The following is an 18285-nucleotide window of genomic DNA, read 5'->3' on the forward strand; positions in this document are numbered from 1 at the left end:
TTATTATGACAGAAGTTTTATTACTGCCTTAAGTTTACATCACTCTAAAAGATTTTTATGAAACACAAAGGAAACAATAAAACGTTTCAAATAATTGCATTATTCTGTTTCCTTTGTGGCGTCCAATGAGGGGGGCATGTTTTGCACGTGCTCAAACATCAGCCGAATCTGTACACGACCCCAGCTTAGGCAATGAATAAATTATCATAAATACAAGAAAATTATCACATCGTATATATCATAATCACCTATAAATACATAAACATACATAACAAGAAAAGAAAAACTATGGGAACTAGAAAGAATGTCATTTGGGGGTACCGCCCAGTAGGCAGGAGAAAATCACTCCAATAAGCACGTTTGTATTTTTCTCGAGCTTTTAAGGTCGCGTGCTTAAATGGCATAAAATACACCCACAGAGCAAAGCAGTGACGATACGTTTGGTTCCCTTAAAATGCAAGACTTGATAGCGGTATGTATGTACATGGGCCCTCGCGGAAAAACCGGGAGGCCCCTGCTATGTATTATTAATAAGGAGTATCTTCACCCTCATTGGACGGATCGTGGGTACTGCGGTAAGAAGAATTCATTCCTCGAGACACAGTCAAAGTCAAACGCTGGTTTGGTGTCTGAAAAACAAACAATAATGCAATATGAAATAAATATCAACATGACTATGGCCCTTTAGTCCATATCCTCTCTCTCCCCCCCCCCCCCCTCTCTCTCCCTCTCTCTCGCTCTCTATCTCTCTCTCAAATAGAGCCGTTGTATTCATTTTAAGATAAGAACTGATGTACTTATGACATAATGATAATGGACGACTTTGGTCCATTTTAGAGTTCTATGACCACCGACACCAATTACAATGGAGACGGAATTATAAAACTACCATTAGTTAAGCAAATATATGGAATTCAAACATTCAGTTACAATAGGAATTAAAAAAAACAACACAACAATTAGGTATTCCTGCTACATGTTTAATTTGTGAATTGAATGTAGAATCATTCATTCAGCGACATATGTAAATCCAAATGGACTATACTAATATCCACTTAGTAGAAACAGTTCCAGACGGACAAGCATGCAGACAACTTATAACGAGTGCTGTGGAAAGGCGACAATCACAGGGGCTGATGGTGGACATGGTTGAACTCATGGTTGACATGTTTTGCAACTAAGCCTGAATGAAACCTTGTTTTTCATTACAATGTCGTTCTAAAACACGAATCATGATGTGAACGAAAACATTGCACTTAACGTCACTTCACACCGTGTTATAACAGAACATGAACGATAAATACAATCAAGTTTCAAAACGATTTTTCTTAACTGTTTTTAGTAGGCATTATTCTTATTTGCGAAAGAAAACTGAACCGTTTTATATATTACTCTGGAGTATAAATGCGGCCACTGTTATTTTACAAACGTGAAGCGTTGAAAAGGAACGATTACTTCACAACTGCTCAACTTACACCTGTATCTTATCAATCCACCATGAAAGAAAAATGTGCACATTTCTTAGTTGTTGGAAAGTAGTATGTTAATACAAGGTAGTGACATTGTTAATATATCACACCCTTGGAAAACTGGGGTTAATAGTGTACATTCAACTAGTATATGTGCTCATTTTAAGTCGTACAGTGCGAATGAAATGAAATTGGTTTTCGTTGTCGGGACAACGGGCCCTGAACATGGAGAAAGAACATGAGAACTATTGTGATAGAGTGACAACTATCTACACTGGCATGAACCCACACTCGTGTGCACCTGAAAAAGAGGTAAGGATTTCTAGCTACAAATGGGTTTGCAAAACATATCATTCGACGACAGTAACAACATCGGTGCTGACCAACGCCAACATCCACTTACTCTTTATTCAGAAGAAGGCGCTCTCCCTCTGGTGATAGGCTGGTTGGGGAAATAAAGATACGCATGAAATATATGGGTGCTGTGGGTTGTGTCTAAAAGGAGGGAGTATGTACTGGGTAGAAAAAATGGGTAAATCTCACACACAAGTACTACATCAAATGTCCAGTTTCGTTTTATAAACATCTTCCCCATATCCCCTTGCCAAATACCTGTCTGAATGCTGCCTTTGACTACGATACCTTATTCAAAAGTAACATGATGAATTAATTTATAAAGCCATTTGAATGTTCACACCAACTCATATCAACTTTGCTATTTGCTGTTTTGGGCAAACTTTTAATATTTTTTATATTGACCCTTAAAATCCAAACCATTTTAAACTTTTGATCAAAATAGTTTAGCGTCAGACAATGATTTCAATCTATCAATCTTTATTCATGGTACTTATGAGGCCAAATGCCTATAGTACATTGTGTGGTGCGTGTTACAAATTCATACATTTTCTGAGTTTCATGGCATGATAAATGAACATTGATAAATTTCTAATAGTTTCTGTACAATCACAAGTCACAGACAATGATTTCAATTCCCCGAATAAGTTTCAAAGGACAACTACTCTCTTTCAAGAGCTGCAGCTACTAACGGAATCATGCAGCAATGACTTCTGTCCGAGGCAAAGCACACCCTATAAGTGCCTGTACGGAAATTCACACCTTATGGAGATCTGTAAGGGACACATCACACCCTATGGAGGTCTGTAAGGGACACATCACATCACACCCTAAGGCGATCTGTAAGGGACACATCACACCCTACTACTAGATCACTCCACTCGGTGGTATTGTTTCACCAACACTCTCAATCTTTACCTATTTAAGCGAGCGAACCAGCTCTAAGGCTGCGATCGCTGCTCCTTGCCCTACCTCCCTGAAATTCAATCCGTCAGTTGGAATTAAAACCACGTTCGATATTATCTTCATTTGAGCAGATACCGACTTATCAGAACAGAACCGTTTCGTAATCGACGCCACCGTAATAATTACTCGTTACGTGTTTGTTTGATTCGAAGCATTAATAATGTTTCAGGACACTGGTGACGGTAGTCAACTCACCGCGGGGCTGGCACTGGTGCGTTGTTGGGAAACGGAGCTACGGTTCTTGGCGCGGAGCTTCTGAAGGGTGCTTTCGGCTGAGTCGGCTCTCTCCTCAGCATCCTCCAGCTCGTGCTGAACCTTGCGGAACTTGGCCAGATTGACAGCAGCGATTTCCTCCTGTACACAGTAAAGAACAGGATTGTACAATTTTGTAAATACCAGGGAGAGGGCAATCGAAGTTGGAAGAACTTGTCCCCCAATATCGTTCGCTTCTTGTGAATAAACATGTTTAAATACAGGGTTAACCAATGGCGTCTTGGACCTACTCGTACAGATAGATGGTGATAATTAGTCAAAGATGGCTGGATCGGAAGTGTATATATTAAACACATTTTGCATTGTTGTCTGGTCTGTGGTCTGTCCGTTTGCATTATCAACATTGTTTATCGTGACCCCATTTCAGACACCCTGACACGTATTATGGCAATTAATTGAATACATGTTTCTCGAGGACGCTGGAAAGAACACTCACAGCTTCCTCCACTTGGCGCTTGTATGTCTTGATCTTGCCGTTGAGTTTGTCGATGGTGTCCTGGAGTCTCTCCTGGTTCTTTCTGTCCTCGTCAGACTGGAACGCGATCTCCTTAAGACGTCTGTCAGCCTTGCGCATGTTCTTCTGGGTCTCCGCGTGGCGGCGCTGTTCGTTGTCAAGCTCAGACTCGAGTTCACGGACCTGGAATTATCACCAGACGTCAGATTGTTTCTCATTACAGAAGAGTCCTTTCAGAGATTATACAACGCCAGAATTGATAGTTATGTGACCCAGGACAGCATCCTTGTGATATGAGATTAATCAACGTATGGCAATGTGTTTCTTTTCATTTTTGTGATTGAAAGACATAAGTATGAGTACAGTGACAATTGTTTGGCCCAGATGTATGCGTGATTGAAAATTACATCCAAATCCTTTTAAGACTACTTGTCAGTTGTATAAACATTTTGAATGATGTATAGGAAGTACTTACTCTCTGTTCGAGTTTCTGAATGATCTTCTTGCCTCCCTTGAGTGTCTGTGCCTCAGCTTCATCCAAACGGGACTGCAATTCCTTCACCTGACTCTCCAACCCCTTGCGGAGCTTCTCCACCTGAAGTCCGTGGTCCTGCTCCTGTCGGAGCTCGTCAGCCAGACGGGCGGCATCGGCAATAGCGCGCTTGGTGCTTTCCTCGTAGCCACGGAGTTCAGAGTTCATCTCATCCAGGTCAGCCTGGAATATACCAACGAATATTACAGTATGTGAAAACCCTGTTATAGTCTGACTTAAAATACTAGTTGCATAATAACGAGGTAGCAGGTATGGTCTTATCCTCTGTTAATCATTACTCCAGCCATACCACAACTGGGAAACCGTAAAAGGACTTAACGCAGTGGAATCGAGCCTGGGTCATCAAATGACTGACGCCCCTTTAGCTACTTTGCTACCCCATCCCGTTTTTGGATATTGTTACGACCAAACATTTACTAGAGTGAATATGATAACCCACAGCTTCGTGATTACATGGTAATAACGTAATACATTGAATAGTGCTTGCACGGTTCTCAATGGCGCACCTGCATGGCGGTAACATCTCCCTCCAATTTTCTCTTCTGGCTGGATACAGATGACACCTGGGCGGCGAGTTCGTTGACACGGTCGTTGGCATCAGTCAGCTCGTTTTCAGCTCCCTTACGGGCACGCTCGGCGGACTCGAGAGCTGTACGGAGCTCCTCGCATTCCCCGTTGAGGATGTTGCAACGACGTTCAGTCATGTTGAGGTTCTCGCGGACCTCATCACGGTTGCGCTGCTCTTCTTCAACGCATGCTGAGAGTTCCTGATAAAACAAACATCAAAATGATTCAACTCAATAAAAAAATATTAGCAAAGCAATTACCTTTGAAAAAATGTAAGAGAATAAGGCAACGTTCGACACCCCATTCTGACTTGTTGCTGTTTGAGATGGAATCTGTTTGACTACCTACACTGACTTGCTGTTGGTTGTTAGTTGTTTTACACCGCATTCAGCAATAATCCAGCTAAATGACGGCGGTCCTTTAATAGTCGAGCCTGGCCCAGACAATACAGTGGTCGACATTATGAGCATTGATCTACGCTATTTGGCTATTGACAGGCACCAACCAAGTCAGCGAGCCTGACCACCCGAATAGAGTCGTCGCCTCTTAAGACAAGCAGAAGACCTAGAACTGGTTGAGAAGGAATCTGTGTGACTACCAACCCTGACTTGTTGCTGGTTGAGATATAATCAGCGTGACTACCAACCCTGACTTGTTGCTGGTTGAGATATAATCAGCGTGACTACCAACCCTGACTTGTTGCTGGTTGAGAAGGAATCAGCGTGACTACCAACCCTGACTTGCTGCTGGTTGAGAAGGAATCAACGTGACTACCAAACCTGACTTGTTGCTGGTTGAGAAGGAATCTGTGTGACTACCAAACCTGACTTGTGCTGGTTGAGATATAATCAGCGTGACTACCAACCCTGACTTGTTGCTGGTTGAGAAGGAATCAGCGTGACTACCAACCCTGACTTGTTGCTGGTTGAGAAGGAATCAACGTGACTACCAAACCTGACTTGTTGCTGGTTGAGAAGGAATCTGTGTGACTACCAAACCTGACTTGTGCTGGTTGAGATATAATCAGCGTGACTACCAACCCTGACTTGTTGCTGGTTGAGAAGGAATCAGCGTGACTACCAACCCTGACTTGTTGCTGGTTGAGAAGGAATCTGTTTGATTACCTACCCTGACTTGTTGCTGGTATCTCTTGATGTTCTTCTCGGCCTCAGCCCGGCCACGGTTGGCGCCGTCCAGGGCAATCTCCAGCTCGTTGATGTCAGATTCCAGCTTCTTCTTGATCCTCATGGCCTCAGCCTTGCCCTTGGTTTCAGCCTCCAGACTTGCGTTCATGGAGTCAAGAGCACGCTGGTGGTTGCGGCTGAAAATTTCAAGTAAATTCAATTAACTTTTTTATATCATCATATTTTCAAATAACAAAATCACAACCAATGTTGTCGATTTGTTTTTTTACAATGTAGAAAGGATTTGCTAGTTTGACCCCATTCTACTTCATACTACTATGGGGGGCGGTCGGGTAGCCTTGTGGTTAAAGAGTCCGCTCGTCACGCCGAAGACCCGGGTTCGATTCCCGACATGGGTACAATGTGTGAAGCCCATTTCTGGTGTCCCCCGCCGTGATATTGCTGGAATATTGCTAAAAGCGGCGTAAAATCAAACTCACTCACTCATACTACTATGAACGAAATTCTGTCATAGCATCAGCCTCACGTTTACATAAAACATCTCGAAGATTAAACAAAGTATATGGATATCCGATGACTAGTAGTTTCTTTACCGTGTGTTTTCGAATTCCTCTTCCTTCTCGTGGATGCGTCTGTCGATCTCAGAACGGACCTGCGACATCTCGAGCTGAGCACGCATGACCTTGGCCTCTTCCTGTTCCAGGGCAGCCTCGGCCTCCTCCAGGGCAGCCTGCAGTTCCTCCTTCTCCATCTGGAGACGTTTGCACATCTTCTGGGTCTCATGCGTGTTGCGACCGCCATCGGTAAGCTGATCAGTGAGGTCGTGGATCTCATCTGAAGTTCACAATATGACAATGACAATTTCATTGAATTCAAATCACACACAATGTGTCGATATATAAATAAAAACTCGTAAATGTCCTTTCAGAACCCACAACGGGGGAAAAAGGTAAGTCAGTTTATGGGGTTGTTTCTCTAGCCTGTCGCACGCACCAGCTAAGTTCTTGTTCTCCCTCCTGACGGACTCGATCTGGTCCTGAGACTCCTCCAGTTGGCCCTTGGTACGGAAGAGTTCAGCAGAGTAACCGCGGGACTCCTTCTGAGCGTTCTCAAGCTCGGACTGAAGGTCCTTTACCTTGGATTGCCACTCAGAAAGGGTCTTGTCAAAGGCACGCTGCTTCTTCTCTAGTGAGTTGGCGTTAGCGTTTGACTGTAAGAGAAATCACAAAGAGGTTTAAGTCTAACTAAAGGATACACTCCTTTGCCGTATGAGATCCGAGCCTGGCTTAGAACATGATGCTATTTCAAGGTAAATAGTAACCAGGAAAAAATTTAAGTGCATTTCAAAGTAAAGGTCTGATGTTGTCACCGTTAACTCGCATGATTGGAAAACATTGTACTTGAGACAATGGGAAATTCTGTATGCATTTCGGGGATTTGTGGAGATTATTTGAGGCATTATGGCACGAACAAACTACAATTTTTCATATTTAAATTTATTTTGTTAAAAAAATATTTATCTAGAACACAACAGTTATTAATATTTCTCATAAATGCTATGTGTTCACTATGCGTTGTCTATCAGAAATAATGCGTATTTGTGTGCAGAACGGTACCCGTCTGTTGTAAGGGGTCCACATATTTAACCACTCACCCTCTCGACGTCGACCATCAGATCTTCCAGTTCACCCTGAAGGCGTGACTTGGACTTCTCAAGGGCGTTGACCTTGGCCTGGGCAGCTTCCATGTTCTGTTCAGCATCGTTGAGTTTTGACTGAAGACGGCGCCTTGAAGAAGACGTTACAATACAATGGAAGCTCTAATGCATAATAGAATCAATGTTCACTAAAGTAACTTGTATACATTTTCTAAAGTATTTTCATTTCCAGTATCAAATACAAACCATCTTTCGATCTGTGCCCACTTGCACAAAGCGATCTCACCGTTACGACTTTTGTAAGCCTGCGTTAAAGTATGGGAGTCATCTTAGCGCTAAGATCTCTTTGCGTAAGTGGGTCCTACTACAGTCGCAACTAAAGTCGGTTAGTGGCGAACCCTGCCAACTTGCTAATGTTCTGTACGTTCTCTTCAACTGTCGCAGAGCGCCCATTGCTAATGAAGAGGTTGAATGACCGTGGATCAGGACACATTCGTCGTCACCTGACCCTCACAGTATGCACGAATACAACACAATATTACAGCTGTTTTGATGGACTTACTTAGCATCCTCGAGTTCCTCTGTGCGGGCTGTTCCCTCGCTTTCGAACTTTGACCTCCATTGCTGCACCTCGGCATTCGCCTTGGACAGCTGCCTCTGAAGATCACTACGACCTTCCTGTTCCTCTTCCAGCTGTTCGCGGATACCGTCCAGGTCGGAGCTCAGATTCCTTACATCGCTCTGGAGCTTTTGGCGGGTCTACGGTTAAAAAAACAAAAAAATGTTGCAGCTTCATGTTTGTTTAAAAACATTTATGCCCTAGTTTCTCCTTCTTTTTGATGAGTATTGCTTTACGCCGCATTTATATATTATACACATTGGAACCGCATCTTCTGATTATGAGACAAGGGATTTACGACTACGCAACCACACGGTCTCGTGTATGTCAAACATTTGCAAACATTCCACGTTGGTTCTGCTGTGATACTGACAACTCGTTTATCAATGAAGGGGTTTTACTGGAAATCCAATAGTCGATATTCAGAAAACAGCCCTTACTCTGGTCTCATCCTCAAGTGATCTCTTGGCCTCCTCCAACTGGCTAGCGAGTGAGTTCTTTTCCTTGGAGAGAGAACCCACGCGGTGTTCAGCATCTTCCAATTGACGGGTGAGGTCTGCACTCTCAGCCTGAAGGCGGTTCTTCTGGGAGCTGAGGTCGCTGACTTGGCGCTGTCCATCATCAATCCTGCTGTTGAGTTCGGCTAGCTGGTTCTCCATCTGTTTCGAAAGCTTGTCGGATGTTCCCTGGAAAATATTACGTACACGAGAGAATGAGTTACAGAACAAATATTTTATCTTATGATTTGTGACCAGTATTCTAGAGCAAGAAGAAACTCTTTTCCCAAGCGACTCGTTACCCCTCCCTCTATTGAGAATTTTATAAGACTTATGTCAGCTGAAAACGAACAAATCATAAAAAAGCTTAGGTAAACTTCTTTTCCAAGTCATGAACATTCGAACGGAAACACACTGTTGAACGGTAAATCAGTATTAAATCTACTCAGCACGCAAATACATATACAGTATATTTCCATTGTATTATGGGCCGGTGGCCTGGAGTACCGAATACATGTGTCTGTCTGTCTGTATTATATTTTTCGCTTTGTTAAACCTGTTATATGTGCCAGTTTGCAAAATAGTACAGGTTGTAATTGATAAATGTTTACGGGATGACGAGTGGTAGGATAGCTAACATGACGATTATAAAGGTCCATAATGACCTACCCTGTTCTTGGACACGTGTTCGACCTGGGCATGCAGATCATCAATCTCGCTCTTCATCTGGTTCTTTTCCTTCTCCAGCCTGAAACACAGACACCAATACATCAACATGTACTAGGACAACGTGGAATTTTGTATTTGTTGCAGTGGGGTTGATAAAAGTGCAGATGTTCACATAAAGAGTTTATGAGTTAAATTTGTATATCGCATCAGCAATGCTTCAGCTACACATCAGTGAAGAGTTAAAATTTTACGTCGCATCAGCTATTTTTCAATTGTATTGGGTAAAGAGTTAAAACTGCATGCCACGTTAACAATTATTAAGCTATGTAGTGGTGAAGAGTTAAAATTGCATTTCGCATCGACAATATTTGAGCTATATAGCGGCACTCACATAACCATGTCCTTTAGGAACTATTTTTCGTGTGGGACAAAGGAACCTATGTGTGAAGTCTTCTCGGAAGGATAGTTGTCAGGGTTGTGGTAGGTCCTTTTTCTGTACTAATCACGTACCTGCTCTTGACCTTCTGGAGCTGGTCAACCTGGTCACTGAGCTCATTGGAAGCTTCCTGTTGTTTCTTGCGGAGAGATGCGACCTGAGACTCATGCTGAAGAGTGGATTCCTCGAGATCACGACGCAGCTTCAGGAGTTCCTGCTCACGCTTCTTGTTCAACTCGACCTGGAAGTAGTTGTGTGTATGTTAGTGTTGACAACGTAATCAATGAGTCATCGTTAGCCATATCAGAAGTACAACGGCCTCAGTACTGATTCAAAAAGCGCCCTCAGCGCTACGAGTGTCCCGAAGTCCACGGTTTAGTAAGTTGGGACATTTGGAACGCAAAATTACTTATCTATGTGATACGAAATTATGCCAATCTACTAGCGCTGGGACGGGTAACTCGGGTATCCGGGTCGGGTGGGTACTGAGTAGGACCCGGGTACCCACAGGACTACCCGGACCAGTGGTCAGTCACGTGATATATTGTTTAATGGCAAAAAATATCTAGAACTCTATGCTTACACTACAAGTCACTAATGTGTGCATTCCATCTGATTTTTCATGTGGTTGAATAAAAATAAAACTTAATTCAACTTCAGTGTATGAATGACCAGATTGTTTAATACATGTATCTTAATACGTTTTGCCAGGGCTATGCTAAAAATGTTCCCAATCGGACATTTTGGGACATCTCCTGAGACCTATAGTGGGTACCCGGGTAGGGTCGGGTAATTGGGCGTTAGGTACCCAGGTAGTAAATTTGGACTCGTCACATCCCTTCAACCTGCATATCTCATCAAAGATGTACACGCTAAGTTTGTCACATATCTGAGCAAGTCATATTGATTCTACGCCAAGACAATAAAATAGAAAAAAAACCCCTTCATATTATTCTCAGTAAAGTGCTTTTACTCAAATCTGCTTGCTCGGAATTTCACACCTGTAATTAATCTTACCTGAGCAGCGGTGGCGCCGCCGGCTTCATCCAGGCGCTCGCCGAGGTCTTCCAATTCCCGAGATAGTTCAGTTCTCTGTTTCTCGACCTGAGGATGGTAATTTGCAGCAACAGCTAATTAAAAGCTCTCGTTTGATTCCTGCAAAAGTCCTTTGAAACCTTCATTAAGTTTCTTAAAGAAGTCCAATTAACAAATCATGAATAATACGTTTTTATTTATGTAGTGCTTCATTGGGAATATATGTGACTTATGTAAAAAACAAAGAACGGCGATGATAAACCATACATGGTTATAGCTTCCTAACAACAATGTAATGTTCCAGATGTTCTTTGCTCCACGTTTTTTGTTGATATAATAATTCCTGACAAGGAATCGCACGGTAAACATACATAAAAAACTCTAGCACTGAAGAGTGCTTGAACGGTACAACTATATATAGCCAGAGATAAGTTGGGCCCACGTAGTTTGTCTGAGTGTGCAGGATTCTGCTTAAATGTAGCAAAACTCTCTCCATGTGTATTTTTAGAAGCGACTGTTACGAATGTCAGTACGCTTGGTAAAACAAACTGAAATTGACAGAATTCCGAAAGCTGAGAGGCCCCAAACATTTGAACGAAAGCCAAATTCTTCATTAAAAGTTCATAGAAGCTTATTTGGTGATGTAGGCTTTGGTAGTAATTGATATTATCTCGTACCATCCCTTGAACCAAAGAATTCTTCTTGGTTTAAGATATCAGTGTTTCAGTAAGTAATAGAGGCGTGAATAGGAATATGTTCCAGCTCTATGCTTACCTTGGCTCTTGCTTGTCTTTCGGCCTCGAGTTCCTCCTCAAGCTCTTCAATACGGGCCTGCATAGAACGATTTGTCATTTTCAAAAAAGTATTGAAGAACTATACGAACAGGGGTAGGGTATGTGGGAGAGGAGGGGTCCGAGGGTCCTAGTGTGAGGGTAGGCCTGGTTCTCCTGGAGGCCAGTCTTCACACGACGTATCACTACACTTAAGTGAACAAGCCACATACTTGAACAGTGAGTCAGGTCGTACGTAGGTGATGCGCCTACGAGAAATTTGAGAACTTGATTTTTTTAACTCAACTATCTTTGGAATTATCTTCTAAGCATTCTGCTTTCAAGGCACAATACTGCTGATTTGCCAAGTCATGCTGATATTCAAAAGTTGGATACACTTTAAATCACACTGACGATAATAGAATCACAATTTTACGCTTTATGATATCAAACTGGGAGAACCCAGCTTGCAGCGTTATCATCAAGAGCTGGTTCTTATCAGACTTTGACAGATCACTGGGAATTACTGATGGCCGCTTGCATGTGTTTACACTCGTCCAGCCATCACCATCATAAGCCTGCTGCCAGTGCACGGTGGCCCTAAACAGCTGGGAGTTTAGAGGAGGGGATGGACATTGACGTTAGAAAACGATTTCAACTGAACAAGAATGAATTATATAGAACAGAAATTAAATACAAAGCATTGTATAAAATGATAAAAATCATGATTGTAGAATATGTGCGTGATGAAAAAAGATGAAAAGATTGTGTAAAAGCATTTAAAACAGTACATTACTTCTAGCAGGTTTTTTAATCCCGGGGACACACAGGCCAGATCGGCTGCCTCTCGAATAAATTTCCTGCTTCTTGCGCTAAGACCTGGGTATCTTGATGGCTCGTATGCACGCGAGAACAGCAGTGGGTGACTCCCGATATTGTCCAGCACCGATGGCGTTACCCCATGGAATTCCTTTTGAAGATCACTATAATAAGATGGGTATCCAGATGATGATTTAACTCTAGAACCTTTCACAGTTGAAGACGATTTGGTAGTGCTAGTCTTTGTTGATGTTTTAGAACCTTTGGACTGTCGTGGTCTAGTCTCGGGCTCCGGTACAGGTGCAGGTACAGGCTTAGGAGCTGACTTCTTCACTGTCACCTGTTCCTTAACTGTAGTGACAACATCTTCCTGTGGGGCAGGGGCCGAAATGACCGGTGGGTCAGGCTCCCGTGTAGGAGCAGGCACCGAAACAGCGTCTCCATTAGTTGCCATGGTGACCGATATGTATGATTAATACCCTTGAATATCAAAAGTATTATCAGTTGTAACGAAGGCTGGTGTCCCGGTCTCTACGCTATATGGTAGAAGACAGGGTCCAGGCTGGGAGGTAGGCACCACAGGAAGGTAATGGGTAACTGGGGGGAGTCAGCCGGCTTCTCACTTTATACACTGGCAGCCATTGTTGTGAATCACCAAGAACGAACACCATGAGCAGTACCGGCGCGAGCTGTGTGGAGTCGGGAACTGTCAGTTCTAGAACACCGCATAACACTTACCTGCCTTTAAAGGTCCGGCTTCATGGAATATGTTAATAGGATGAGGTCATCACTCCTGACAACGAGTTGACCTCTTGCCCTTCCCAAGGTCATGTGATGCTTCCTGGTAATTGTACCGACTACGCATAATTCCGAGCTGAACTTATTTAGGCGCTCAAACAAAATGTAAAAACACTGAGTTTGGCCGTCAGCCAGCGATAAGAAGATTCGGATTACATGTCTGGAACTAGCTAGTATCGGGGATGGTTACAGGAAGAGATATATGCACACGCAAACACGGCGAAACAAGGGAATTTGTTTCGAGACGGAAGCACAATATTGGAAACACAAAGGGGGAGGCGCTGTGAGGAGAACGCTTTCTTAACAGATTTTACTATCAGTCTGGGGGAGAGCGAGGCAGATATCAGGTTACACCAAGATAAGCAAAGCCCCCACGCCGGGCTCTTCCTTATTTAGCTAGCGAGGCGGGGATAGGATTTCACAACATCGGTGGCGAATGTGTCGGATTCTCCAGCTTATGAATTCCTCTGAAACTGACAGCGTGACATGAACAGCGAGTCTACATTGTATACATGAGTAGTTCCGATCAAATAAGCTTGACAAAAACGTCAAATCCCAACCACAACGCCCATCGTTTCTCTGACCCTAGCATTTATACATGTATTAGTATTTTTTCATATTACCTATAAGTTTCTCTACTCCATACAACTACATCCCGAGGAAACAAATTCTTCATATGGCATTTTGTTCTGGCGAGAAAATATTTCAGGATGATTAATCGCGATCGTGATGCGCCACAGGTGAGATACCTGGGGAGAATATTGACTTTTAACCGACCTTGCATCATATCTGCATTGTAGCACGTCTTGCCCAGCATCTCATGAGTAAGACTGCACATGCAGTTGTTTTGGTACAATGAGGCAGTATGTCTCACATCTGGGATGTAAATATAACTTGTTTTTCAGTATCAGTTACATTCCAAGCGAAACATATATATGGCAGGCATTGTTTCCGTCTTTGTAGCCTCTCTTCCTCTTTCAGTGCTTACACGTCAGTATTAAGTAGGACGTTCGTAATAGAGGCAGACATCTTCTTACTGATTCTGACACATTAGAAGCCGATTTATTTGCGGAATTTATAATTACTGAATTTGAACACTAAATTCCCTTTAACCTAACCAGGTATCACTGTTTGAGTTCCTATAGCGGTGTTTTAGATAATTATTTCTCGTCTTCATCGTTTCACATACCGGTATTTATTTACCGGTATGCCTTTGTCTGCTGCCTAGCCATTCACAGAAAACGAATTACAGCAAACGGTGAATCACGCAATGTAATGAAGAACGTTGATTCTCTGAAACCTGCAGCGTTGGGAAGATCTTCTCACTCTCAAATTGTATTATCGCAAAAGGAGTGTTGAATTCCAATATGACGTCATTGAACACGTGTGTGCATTTAAAAAAGGATGGTATGAGAAGATTAACGGTTTTACCACACATTTCACGGTCGGCACAAAACTATTTGATCATTTTCGGTTTGCATGTATAAAATGGCAGTTAATGCTCTTCTGATAGATTTTTTATGAAATTCATAATTATTTGATTACTGATAAAACCTCTTCAAAAAGTCATCAATCATAATTGATTAAGAAAAGCTAAATCTACGTTCTATAAACGCTTCTTCATCGAGGAATTTTCTGGGTTCGTAGATGAGCAAACGTATGGGAGGATTCTTGTCAAATACCTTGAACGGTTGCTATGGTAACATCGAAGAAGTCTATTTACGTGTAGGTGCAGTTTGCCAAACAACTGTTGAAAATGAAGCACACGGCAGGAAATGCTTCGTGAGCACATTTTCCAACATTCCGTCAGTCAGATCTGTTGATAGAGACTTTGCACGCCAAGCCTGACTTATTAGCTTGTCTGACGTGAGAGTACACACAGGAAAACACCGACGGCATGATTACAAATATTGACACGTTTATCACATGGATCCGTGTCAATAATGTAAAAAACGTCTGAATAGGTTTACCAGATGCGCATACCTACATCCATACCAAGAGTTTATACGAAAATAGTTCTACATTTACTAAGCTTATATATTTGTCATGACCAGGATGTGTATACCAAATGTTTCATACCAAGTTACCACGTTTCCCTAAGTTACCTCACAGGCTATTCCAGTAATTCCATGAAGACAGAGCGGTTTTTTTTAGGTATTTGTAAAAACGCGGAATATTTCTGAAACGTGCCTCCTGGCTGTTCAATCTTAAAAGAAGACAAATCTTGCACTTACCTTTTCTCTGTACCCCAAAATCAGCCGTTGATTGCACGAAATGTATTCTATATAATCAAACAGTTCACGTCTCATTTGGCCTATCAACATTTATCTACCGCGCAACCATCTAAATTCAGTTTTAATTTGTTGGTGCAATATCTGCGCACTGCGAAGTATTCATTTAATAATAATTTTAATTAATTTTTAATTTAATTTAATAGCATATCAAAGAGGGGGGGTAGGGATTATAACTGCGTAATTTTTATGTTAAAAACGTGTAATGATTTGCTTATATTAGATAAACAATGATGCCCATTGTAACATAAACATTTCAATCTAGTTCTTATTCAAGCTGCTATATATGGTACTACATGGACTACACATGGATGGATGGGGAGGGTTGCACAAACAATAGACGTCCAGATCAAAATGAACACACGCACCTTGTTAGGGTATATCGGTAATGGGAGTACACCTGTTGGCGGTAGATGTGTGATATTAAGTTAATTGTGAGAGTTCACCTTTGGGCGGTAGATGTGTGATGTATAGTGAATAACGGCAGTACACCTGTTGGTGGTAGATGTATGATGTATAGATAATTGTAAGAGTACACCTGTTGGCGGCAGATTTGTGTTAAAGAGTGAATTATGACAGTACACCTTTTGGCGGTAGACATGTGATATGGAAGATAATACTTCACCAAGGTGTCAAGCATAGACGGAAATAAATCTGAGAGATGACATATTTAAGACCCTAGAAGACTATTGCACGATACAAAACGGTTATAACATACACATATGAATATATTTCCAAAACGCACATACCATCCGAGCATACCATACGAGTCGTGGCTTCAGGAAAAGTGAGTGTGAGTGAGTTAGGTTTAACGCCGCTTTTAACACAATTACACAGTTACACGTGTTACAATTATATCGCGGCGTGTCAACTTAAAGTGGGAGGAAAGCCCGAAGTGATGCAGGTCTAAGACGTTTACCACTTCGGTTAAACCCACGAGCAAGGGTATGGTGCTTGTCAAACCTAGAAACATAATCGGGGCGAACCGGGACTCGTTTCATAGGCCACAATCATAGGTTTCTGGCGTGCCCAAGGGACGCAACTCTGCACAGCGAATCGCGGCGCCTTAGACGACTAGGCCACCCGTGCCCCGTCTCAGGAAAAAGAAACAAATACATGTTTCGAAACCACCTAGTCATATCATGCATCTGGTCCTAAAGATTAAATCGATAATCGATCCATTACGCAGTCAGGTTGTCATAAAATATATGCTCCCGAACCCTTGTATGGAAGCAACGAACCAACCCTGGTCCCTGTTGAACACGTGTTGAACACGCGTTGAACACGTGTTGAAAGGCTGACGTCAAAGGGTAGGCAACCATGGCAATAGTCAGTGTGACATGTTATAAGGTCAACCCAGGCATGGCAATACTCTCATGTAGTTTAGTAAGGGCTACTCGAGGGGACTATGGATCACGGTAAGGGTCTATACCCGAGGGTGGGAAACACATATTAAATCATATATATATATAGAGGTAAGAAAGAAGGAACACGCAGGTAGCACAGCAAACTTTATTCATGTATATCTTGAACTCACCTGTGATCCCCGCCGGGCAGCACCGATGTATCCATCGCCATCCATAGGCCACATATACAATTCAAATATCTGGGCAAACACTGCTAGAAGTAACATACTTACCCTAGAGCATGTAGTGAGGTTTGTGTATGTGGATGTGGGATGGTGATGATAGTTGTTATTTTAGGATGATGAAGATAGGTTTTGAAATGGTAAGGGGTATGTATTCCTGTGTTTATACCTGTAGTTCTTTAATCTTCCTCTGGAGTTGAGCTACCAGAGACTGTTCGTCTTCCAGCTTAGAATTGAGACCACTGATTTCCATGTCTTTCCTAGAATGAATAAATCAGCATTTTGTAAAATTCAAAATAATTGAGGCCAGATAATGTGGGGAACAGAACCCGGGTGTTATAGGATGAATACAAGAGCAAAGAAGCCAAACAAGGAACCTCTCATCAGCTTATTCAAAACCTTGTCACACACCACATCTATGTATTGGTCGTACATTGCTGTAGCAAACCACTGCTACACTGACAATACTTTGTTTGTCGTCTGCTTATGTCACGTGATCCTACGTCCTACATTTAGAATGCTATGGTATTCGTCTGTTTCACGGTCTAGACTAACGCTTAGACTCTACAAATATATAATGACACAAACACAAACAAGCAGCTCCATTTAATTGAAAAGGTGACCCAGTGAGATGGAGTATTCGGAACCTGTGGAAACTAGATCTGCTTCACTTACTATGTTTATAGTACAGGTCGACAGGAAGGTAAATAATATGGTTGAGAGACAGACTAGCACATGGCCCTACCTTCTAACATTCTCCTCAAGCTCCCGCTTGACACGTTCCAGATCCTCTACTGTTTCTTGTGTCATTTTCAGATCCTGTTCCACCTTCCTCTTGGCCTTCTCTACATCACCCCTCACCTTCTTCTCGCGTTCCAGATTATCCTCAAGCTATAGCAGAAAACCCAACATTAGCACTGGACCCTGGACAAAGTTGATTTAATCCTTCAATCATCACAATAGTAAAGAGAACAACATCATGTATATTGTTCCGATCAGCACCTTCAGACAATATACCTGGGATTACCAGAGGAAACAGAAAGGGACACCCCAACCATACTCACCTCGTCAAGCGTTGATTCGAGTTTCTGCTTGAGTTTGTTGAGATGGTTGACCTTGTCTTCCTCAGCCTGAAGATCTGCCAATGTCTTTTTCTGGAGCTCCTCGAGATCCTTCTTGCCTTTGGACAGCTTTGCGATTTGTTCATCCTGAGCTGCCATCTCATCCTGGAGTGTCTTGATCTGGTTGTCTTTGGTCTGTTTATCTTGTTCAGCCTAACAGGAAACACCCAGTACGGAAATATAGAACGTCAACGCCAAAGAACA

The 18285-nt window shown here is 42.4% G+C and overlaps 1 protein-coding gene across 13 annotated transcripts in view; it reads right to left on the reverse strand.

Moving 5' to 3' along the window:
- LOC139468381 (myosin heavy chain, striated muscle-like) overlaps positions 1 to 18285 on the reverse strand; it is a 40665-nt gene continuing 22380 nt past the window's right edge. For 10 of the 13 annotated variants that reach the window (XM_071250314.1, XM_071250313.1, XM_071250317.1 and 7 more), the window contains exons 21-40: positions 18025 to 18234; positions 17706 to 17851; positions 17130 to 17220; positions 11469 to 11525; positions 10677 to 10763; positions 9734 to 9900; positions 9224 to 9302; positions 8498 to 8743; positions 8001 to 8197; positions 7436 to 7568; positions 6775 to 6991; positions 6375 to 6615; positions 5765 to 5957; positions 4576 to 4836; positions 3992 to 4231; positions 3499 to 3699; positions 2985 to 3143; positions 2742 to 2799; positions 1873 to 1911; positions 1 to 629 (exon numbers count right to left, since the gene is read on the reverse strand). In XM_071250314.1, coding sequence (XP_071106415.1) covers positions 2746 to 2799; positions 2985 to 3143; positions 3499 to 3699; positions 3992 to 4231; positions 4576 to 4836; positions 5765 to 5957; positions 6375 to 6615; positions 6775 to 6991; positions 7436 to 7568; positions 8001 to 8197; positions 8498 to 8743; positions 9224 to 9302; positions 9734 to 9900; positions 10677 to 10763; positions 11469 to 11525; positions 17130 to 17220; positions 17706 to 17851; positions 18025 to 18234 — 2979 coding nt within the window. In that variant the 3' untranslated portion in view covers positions 1 to 629; positions 1873 to 1911; positions 2742 to 2745. The remainder of the gene's footprint in view (positions 630 to 1872; positions 1912 to 2741; positions 2800 to 2984; positions 3144 to 3498; positions 3700 to 3991; positions 4232 to 4575; positions 4837 to 5764; positions 5958 to 6374; positions 6616 to 6774; positions 6992 to 7435; positions 7569 to 8000; positions 8198 to 8497; positions 8744 to 9223; positions 9303 to 9733; positions 9901 to 10676; positions 10764 to 11468; positions 11526 to 17129; positions 17221 to 17705; positions 17852 to 18024; positions 18235 to 18285) is intronic. The other 3 variants (XM_071250321.1, XM_071250319.1, XM_071250309.1) reach the window with 2 other exon arrangements.

The sequence above is a fragment of the Haliotis cracherodii genome, unplaced genomic scaffold (assembly GCF_022045235.1).
Source record: "Haliotis cracherodii isolate W230 unplaced genomic scaffold, xgHalCrac1.p SCAF_2, whole genome shotgun sequence".
NCBI lineage: Eukaryota > Metazoa > Mollusca > Gastropoda > Lepetellida > Haliotidae > Haliotis > Haliotis cracherodii.